An 8,940-nucleotide genomic window follows, 5' to 3' on the forward strand; every position below is an offset into this window, starting at 1 on the left:
GGGTGTCCGACACCGGCCGCTACGTCTGCGTGGCCACCAACGCCGCCGGGCTGGCCGACAGGAAATACGACCTCAGCGTGCACGGTGAGTGGGGCCACCTGGGGCACGTGGAGATTCACCACTGGGTGGCCAAGCAATGGTGTGCAGCTCAGTGCACCTCCTGGATCTGCTGCAGGGGATGCAGCTCTAGTTGCACTGTTAGGAAAAGCCCAAAGCCTAGTTTATGACTCCTGAACATTTAAAAATTGTAGCCCTCTTTCTGTTAATATCAATCTACCCCAAGTTGCTTCATCTCCCGAGATAACCAGAATGTGGTACAATTTTACATTATACTGGGGTGAATGTCATGGTGGGAAATACTCTGTTGTTGGAGAGAGAAATTAAGGTTTAACCAAGACTACCCTGCTACTCATTCTCAGTTAACTAATATTTGTGTGACACAATGTTTTGTGAGCAAAATGAATTTGTATTTGCTCTGAAGTATGGTTTTTCCCTACTCTTTGCTGTAGTTCCCCCAAGTATTGGTGGTTACCTGCAGCTGCCTGAAAACATCAGCACTGTGGAGAAGAATCCCATCTCCCTGGTTTGTGAAGCCTCAGGAATCCCCTTGCCTGCAATCACGTGGCTCAAGAATGGGTCACCCATCACCTTGAACAGCTCTGTGCGAATCCTCTCAGGTACAAAAGCTGGAGGGCACATGGCAACATCTCACTTTGCTATGCCTAGAAATACACTTCATTGGCTCTCCTATTATTTTTCTCCACCTCTTCCTCTTCACAGTTGTTTTACCATTTAAAGAGGAAAAATCTTTGAAAGAACAAATGTCAAAAACCAAAGCACATCTCTGATTTATATGGGTCTGTATGTGAAACCAAAGACCGCCTTAGAAATGGTGCATGTAAAAGCATTTCTGGCTGTGTTGTTTCTTTGACCTTGGATTTGCCACTGGCAAGTAGGAATCTCATGACAATAACTTTTTATGAAGTTTTGTGATAGCCACCATGCAAAGCCTGCATCGTGAACCTAAGAAAACTATCAGACAGGTAAAGAGCTGGAAGGTGTTTAAGAGCTCAGCTAAGACTGCATTTGAAGCTGATAAGCTTCAGGATATTTTAATGAGTGCAGCTTTTAATGTTACAGATAGTCCTGTCCTATGCTTTCCCACTTTTGCATATGGTGTGTGGAAAAAGGAGTGGGTGTGTGATTATTTCCCAGAATGAACCTGGCTCTGGGAGCTGCTCTGCATTCCCTTCTGTTTCAAGTTGCAGTCAACAAAAATAATATCTTCTGGGCTTGATTGTTTTTGTCCTGCCTGTTGCTTTCTACACCCACACTAATCTCACCTCCTGGATTGAGAGTCAGGAAGGGAGAGACAAAAAGATGTTTATTGTCTCTGGATGTTGGCTGTGTGGGAGGGGAAACACGCCAGGGCTCAGGGCTTTGTTTTCCTCCAAACTTTGTGCTTCAGAAAGCTACATGTGATAGTAGCCAGCATGGCACTTGGAGCTTTATTTGTGCTTCTAAAGCTGTAAAAAACAACAACAACAAAAATCCTCCTCTAATTTTGGATTTAAATAGTTTGCCAAAGCAAGATTTTGGTTCTGTTGACTGAAAACATACTTGGCATTGTAGATGATTTCAGTGTGTGGACACACTTCTGGCAGCTTTTAGTCAGTTAATTCAGATCATGGAATCACAGAATATCCTGAGCTGGAAGGGACCCACAAAGACCATCCAGTCCAACTCCTGGCCCTGCACATGGGCTTTAGGAAGGAGAAGAGCTTTTGTTTAGCCAAATGTAGAAAATCTGTCCTGCCTCAGCACTGGAGGACTGGGTGTGTGATGCCAGGGAAGGTCACAGTTAACCTCCTGCAGGCAGGTTTCTGCCTCTGCTCTGGCCTTGTGCAGGGGTGGATGAGAGAAGGGATCGGGGGGACATGAGGCTGGCAGACCTGAGCCTCCCTCAGTGTCCCAGTGCTCCCTCTGGCAGGCAGGAGTCCTTGGGCAGAGGCACATCCAGTAACCAGCTCAGCAGTTTGCTCCTCCAAGTGCATGACCAGGGTCATCACTTTCTGGGCTGTGTCCCAACAGTGATAGCCACAGGCAGGAGCTGCCCAGGGCAGGTGTGCTGTGCATTAGGGAATGCTGCTAACCAGGAACTGGGAAAAGTTGCAGGCTGGCTGCTGCCTTTGGCTTCACATTCAGATGCTCCCTAATGTCTGTTCTGCTGTTCCTCTGCCAAAAAGCAAGAAAAGAGGAGTTACTCTGTGATGGCAAAGCAGGGATATTCTTCATCTTTGGTCAAACATACTTGCAAATCTTCCTTTTAAAATCAATGTATCTGTGCAAAGGTGACTTGACAACTGCAGAGTCAAGAAGAATCTGTTCTTTCAAACCATTGCATGTAAACCAGTGCTGTTATCAGCTGTTACTATTATTATTGATGGCACAATTAATGCAAATGCTAGAAGGGAGAGGTGGAATTTTATTCCTTATCTATGTAAATACCTTAAAGGTATTTATATAACAAGGTATTTATAGAGATAAGCTTATTTTTCTGTGTACACACATAAAAAGCACTGCTGAGGCATTATTAATTTTCTTGAATATACATCTAGAATCTCAGTACAGCAAAGCACCCTTGTCATTGAAAACCCTGCTGTCTGAGGCACTGTGTGCTGTCCCAATTTCCTGCCCAGCAGTGTGTGTTACAAACACAGTGTTCCTGCCATGTCTTAAGTGCCAATCCATGAATCCCATGCAGTGGAGAGCAGGGTGTGTGTGCCCTGCCCAGCCCTGGGATGCAGGGTGTGTGTGCCCTGCCCAGCCTGGGATGGTGCTGGGTGGCAGAGCAGGACTCTGATGCTGTTTTGGCTGTCTCAGGGGGCAGGACACTGCGGCTCAGCCCTGTGGGTGTGGCAGATGAGGGACATTACACCTGTGTGGTGACCAATGCTGCAGGAGAGGCCAGGAAGGACTTCCACCTCTCTGTCCTGGGTGAGTACCTGCTTGGATTTGGGGCAGCACAAGAGAGGGGTTCATACTGTAAGGGGGAGGGAATTCTGTATGCTTTGCTGGTATTTTTAAAAATATTATACCAAAACACACATCCTTAGGGGGAAAAAAAGTGAATTTGATACCACAAACAGAAAATCAGGTTGTAAAGAGAAGCTTCTTCTACATAGAATCATAAAAACCTGGAAGGGTTTAGGTTGGAAGGGACCTTAAAGCGTGTCTCATTCTAAACTTCCCCCACCCCCTCCCCCTGAGCACCACTATCCCAGGTTGCTCCAAGCCCTGTTCAGCCTGGCCTTGGGTACTTTCAGGGATGGCAACCTGTGCCACAACCTCCCCACCCTCACAGGGAAAAATTCCTTCCCAATATCCCATCTATCCCTGTCCTCTGGCAATATGAAGCTATTCCCCCTTGTCCTGTCCTTCCAGATCCTTGTCCAAAGTCCCTCTCCAGCTCTCCTGGAGCCTGTTGAGGTCCTAGAAGGGGCTCCAGAGTCTCCCCAGAGCCTTCTCTTCTCCAGAGTCAGCGATCCCAACTCCAGTGCAGTGGAAACCTTTAGTTAGCAGAGCCTTCAGTATGACAAAGGATATAAACCAATGTGGTAGGGGGTGATCCTGCTGATATAGTTAGACCAGGAGTTGTCCAGCAGGCTCTTTAGATACTATTTGGAACCATTAAGGTATTATTCTATCACATTGCTTAGTTTTGCAAGTCAGTGTTTTTCCCAGGAAACACTACTTTTTGGTTTAGTAACTGTTATTTTTATCAATAACTGTGAGGTCTGGCACACTGCAAGTTTTCTCTCAGCATTTCTGTGTAGAATTTTGTTCTCAGTTTCCTTTCTCTGAGGTGCTGAGCACCCTCATCTTCCTTTGCCTTCAGCTGACTTGGGCATATTCAGCCAGTCAGCTGAATAACTGATGATAACTCCCATTCAAGTCAGTTCATGTTTATTTGATGAGCTCATGGAAGTGTAAGTGTGGTAGAATGGAAGAGATGGATAAACACTGGAAAGCATTCATTGTCTGACTGTTTTCTTTGGAGGGTTTTAGTAGCAGGGTGTTCTTGAGGGTTCTGGGAATCTCTATTGCATAGGCTTTGTTTTCCTTGAAGAAAAATGCTCAGTGAAGCTGATTTCAAGTGGAAAATTCCATTGTTCAGTCTTTTCTTCCCTCCCCCCAATAATTTCTTTGTCTTTCTAGAGGAAAGTTACTGGAATGGGTCCTGACAGTGGCACAGAATCTTCACCAGTCGCTGTCAGTGGGAACTGTACACAGACATGCCAGGGTTTTTCTGGGTTACTGTAGGATGTGCAGCAGTCTGCAGGCAGAGCTTGGTGTAATAAGCACAATATTTATATATTTGAAAAGGGTTTGGTGTGGCTTTGCCATATTTTTGAAATTAAGATGTGTTGACGACTTACTGTATTCTTTTGGAGTCAAAGTAATGAGTTGCTGTCTTTGTTTATGACTAGTAGTAACTTCTGGCCTGACTTAAGTCCTGAACTTCATGATTTTAAGTTTGTTTTTCCCCATCTGTTTCCTTCACTCAAGTTTGAACCCTTCTTTAGTTATCAGAAATCTGGTGTAACATTCTTGTCTCTGGTGACAATGAATTCTGCATATTTCCATGATTCTTACTTTTATAAAATGTTTGCTTCCAGCAATGAGCTAGATAATAAATAAGCTGTTAAATATATTTTAATTCCTTTCTTCTTAGGTCTTCTATCTAGGCTGAAAGTTTGCATTTTGCAGGATTATTGAAACATAAATCAGGCTCCTTATTCTGATGTTTTTGTTACAAAATTTCCTATATCTCCTGGAGATGGAGTTGCTTTCTAAAACGACAGGTCTCCTTTTCAGCCTGTTACACTCCATGCCTACTTTGACTTGTAGTGCCAATTTCTTTTGGCCTGATCTACATATGTCTGTATTTTGAAAGAAATAATTGAAGGTTTTAACCAGCACAGCTACTCCCCAGCATGCTCATAATCTGCCCTCCACATCCAAAAGCACAAGTTGACCAGGACACTTTGGAAACATGTCAGCCACATCAGCCATACAGTAGGAGTTTCCTTGCCTTGGGTTGGCTGTTGGGGGGTCTGGGATAGATATTTTAGGGGTTTATCTTCTACTTCTCTAAAGAAATGTAATTTGTACCACAGCAAGATGCCTTTAGACCTGTGTAGTAGTTCATTCCCATATGGAATTAGCTGTATTTGCAGAGAAAATTGATCAGCTGAGGCAGAGCATCCACTTGTTGGGAATCTTGGTTTTTTACGGCAGTTACTGTGTGAGTTTGTTCTCCTAGTCCCGTGTTCCCGGGCTCATCCCTCCTAGCAGCATCATCAAGCAGCCTGTTGTATTTCAGTGTTGCAAGAAATCCATGCTGATGTTGTGTCCTTGTCTGTTGCAGTGCCTCCAGGGATTGTGGGGGAAAATGCACTTGAAGACGTGAAAGTGAAGGAGAAGCACGGAGTTACCCTGACGTGTGAGGTGACAGGTAAAAGAACAGGTTATGATTTACCTTTGCTCATCAAAGCCATGGTCAGATCACTACTGGTGCTGCACACCCTGTTTTTAACTGGATTTTAGTTCAGTGGGATTTTTAAATCTTGGATTAACTGTGGTGCTTAGAGCAGGACTAAGCACTCCTTGTAAAGGTTGGATGAGATGAACCAAGAGGGATATTACTGTGATATTTCTTCTCCAAAGGCTTATGGAATTTCAGAGGAGGTGTATATCACTTCAGGAGGTTCAGAGACTTCAGAATGCATTTTCCAAAACTTCCCTCCTTGAATGCTCATGAAAAGCATACCTGAAACTGTATTTTCCTGTTTCTCAGAAATCTTGGTATATCCTAGAGGTTATGCACCAACTCATGTTTGCCATTTTCCCAACTCCATCAAGGGAACCCTGTGCCACAGGTCACGTGGCTGAAGGATGGGCAGGCTCTGGCTGAGGCTGGAGATCCCAGGATCGTGTCCAGCGGGCGATCCCTGCAGATCTCCGAGGCGCAGCTCCTGGACACGGGGCGCTACACCTGCGTGGCATCCAACACTGCTGGGGACAGGAGCAAAACCTACAGCCTCAACGTGCTTGGTGAGCAGCTGGGCTGCCTCTGCCACAGGAACAGGCAGCTCAGAAAGAGTGCTGTTGGAATTCTGCACAGCTTTTTTGGCAGCAGTGCACAGGTTGCCTGTCTGCGATTAGAATTTTACATCTTAGTAATTGATAAATGATAGTGGTTTAGTAGAAACACCAGTGCTGTACTTTAGACCACAGAGCTGGAACACAGGGAACCTTCACAGGGTATCATCCCTATGGAATGGGCAGCACAGCACTTTGAGTTATTGTGATTCAAGCAAGGAGCATCTGAAGAGCATTTCAGATTGTGATCTCTTCAGAAAAGCTGAACCCATCTGCACTCCTCATTTTTTTTTTTTTTTCCGTGAGGGTTATTGCATAAGAAAGTGCAAACAATGGTGAGTTTGTTTTCCACACCCTTGTTCCTAGGCTCATCCCTCCTTCCAGGATCATCAAGCAGCAGCTCTGCTCAAGGAGTGGTGGCTGGCTTCCTGGGGAGCTGTGCTTGACAAAGGCACGGGTGGGAGTGAATTCCACTGGTTTGGGATCACTTCTGACTTCAGGACAAAACATAAAACCAGCTGAGTATTATCTGGGTCTGGGTTTTGGTGCTTCTTGTAGGACTGCCCCCCAGCTAGCTGAGGCTGCAGCCAGATTCCTAGACTGAACAGGGATCAGAAAATAGGCTTTTCAGAGAGGGGCTTTCCTCCCTGTGGTTACTGATTTTGTTGTTCCCAGTGGCTCCAAGCATTGTGGGAGCAGACAGCCAAGGGAATGCAGAGGATATCACCGTTATCCTCAACAGCCCCACCTCACTGGTGTGTGAAGCTTATTCCTACCCCCCAGCCACCATCACCTGGCTGAAAGATGGGAATCCCTTAGAGTCCAGCAGAAACATCCGCATTCTGCCAGGTAAACTCTGTTCTTACTGAGAAATAACACCTGATTCTTTTATTGCATGTTTTTCTGTTACAGACTTCAAAAAATCAATGAATATATTTCTGTTAAGTGTAATGCGCTGGCACAGGGTGCCCAGAGAAGCTGTGGCTGCCCCTGGATCCCTGGAAGTATCCAAGGCCAGGCTGGATGAGGCTTGGAGCAACCTGGGACAGTGGAAGGTGTCCCTGCCCATAAATGGGCTTTAAGTTCCTTCCAGCCCAAACCATTCTGGCATTCTTTGTACTTCTCTAGCACTTCCCATTCCAATATTTTTAATTACTTCACATTAACTGATTGTTTATTTGTGTTTTATTATGTATTTATAATTTTGTACCGTCAAGCAAAATGATGGGAAAATTCATATGAGTTAATGATGAATATAAATGACTTGCAATTAATTGTGGAAATTAGATGGAGAGAGATACAAATTAATAAAGAGAATGAGGTGGGATTTTCCTAGGTCATTAGTAGTTTGCCATTTTTAGTCAGTAGAATAATTTCTCCCTAGTTTTTGTGGAGGTGGAAAATGGGAACAAGCTTCAGAGGCAACACTAGAGTACTGTATGTGTACGAGTATATCACCTTGTTAACTGCAAGTGTTCAGAGGAAGAGTGAGTCTTGGCTAACTATCTTCAAGAAATTCCCTGCACAAATTTCTTGACAAAATTTCTTAACAAATTTCCCAAGAGTCCATAAGAAACAGGAGCTGTGATCCACGGCACTGCCATGAATCATGCACTCATTTGTTACACATGGTAGTAAGCATAGTAAGCAGTCAGGTTTTCTGCTCTTCAAAGGGCAGATTTTGGACCAAAGGGTTGGAAATATGCTGCAGGAAGTATTTAAATAACTGGGAAGCAGGAGTGTGGTGTGAGTGCCATTAAAGGTTGTGTCTTTGGCAGGTGGGCGGACCCTGCAGATCCTGAATGCCCAGCAGGACAGCGCTGGAAGATACACCTGCATCGCCACAAACGAGGCTGGGGAGACACTGAGGCACTACGAAGTGAAAGTCTACAGTATGGCAATCCTTTCAGTTTTTGAAATTCTAGTTTTGCATTCTTCCATTTTCCTCATTGCAGTGTTATCTGTCCTGGTGAATACAAGGCTTCCTATTAATGGCTTTGCTGAGCAAACATCTGTATTAGCTCTGGCATTGCTGGAGGAGAGACACCAGAAAAGTTGATTGTTGCATCCTTTGCAATGCTGCAGTTATCCTAAAAGCTTTTATGTCACTCAGGGGAGGACATTTAAGAAACACTGTACTCCAGTTTCCTCTCAAATGCTTCTTTTGGAGCTGATTTTCAGGTCAAATGAGTGCAGCACAATGGGAGATGTGAGCAGAGAATCTCCTGAGCGCAGAAACCATTTTAGAAAAACAGGAGAGGGCCTCTAATATCTAATGGGACACTTTATTGAGGAAGGAAAAACAGAAGGATACTATTTTTAAATCCTTCCATAACATCCTATATGCACAAAAGTTTCCTGTTCAAATCTTTCTGTCAGCACATTTTCCTTTGAGAATCTCTACCTACTCAATTTTAATGATCAAACTCTTCATTATGGACTCAATCAAGTGTGATTTTTACCTTTTTTTTTAAATTTCCCAGTCTGATTTGGAATTGGTTTGCTCCCTTACAGTACCCATACTGTTATTTAATTACACCAAGTCCTTAATAAGGCCCCTCTGGATTTGGAATAATGAGAAGATGACAAATGAGTTCATTACTAATGCATGGCTATGTGGGAATGTAATGCCCTCCACCCCCAAATGCCATTGCAACTGTCAGTTGTTATTAGGATACTGTAAGTATTGGGGGAAAAATTTAAAATTCCCAATGGAAAAGAAGAGTAGAAAATTCTCTGAAAGCATTTTACATAATTTCAAAAATATTATGAAAC

At 44.1% G+C, this 8,940-nt stretch overlaps 1 protein-coding gene across 1 annotated transcript in view; it reads left to right on the forward strand.

The window, feature by feature from the left end:
- The window catches only part of HMCN1 (hemicentin 1), a gene marked incomplete at its 5' end in the record, with an annotated part of 164,443 nt that overhangs the window by 106,478 nt on the left and 49,025 nt on the right, over positions 1 to 8,940 (forward strand). Inside the window, 7 exons of the mRNA XM_031059162.1 lie at positions 4 to 84; positions 510 to 677; positions 2,884 to 2,997; positions 5,432 to 5,518; positions 5,926 to 6,117; positions 6,841 to 7,014; positions 7,944 to 8,057. Coding sequence (XP_030915022.1) covers positions 4 to 84; positions 510 to 677; positions 2,884 to 2,997; positions 5,432 to 5,518; positions 5,926 to 6,117; positions 6,841 to 7,014; positions 7,944 to 8,057 — 930 coding nt within the window. The remainder of the gene's footprint in view (positions 1 to 3; positions 85 to 509; positions 678 to 2,883; positions 2,998 to 5,431; positions 5,519 to 5,925; positions 6,118 to 6,840; positions 7,015 to 7,943; positions 8,058 to 8,940) is intronic.

Source organism: Geospiza fortis, unplaced genomic scaffold, assembly GCF_000277835.1.
Source record: "Geospiza fortis unplaced genomic scaffold, GeoFor_1.0 scaffold229, whole genome shotgun sequence".
In the NCBI taxonomy this organism is placed as follows: domain Eukaryota; kingdom Metazoa; phylum Chordata; class Aves; order Passeriformes; family Thraupidae; genus Geospiza; species Geospiza fortis.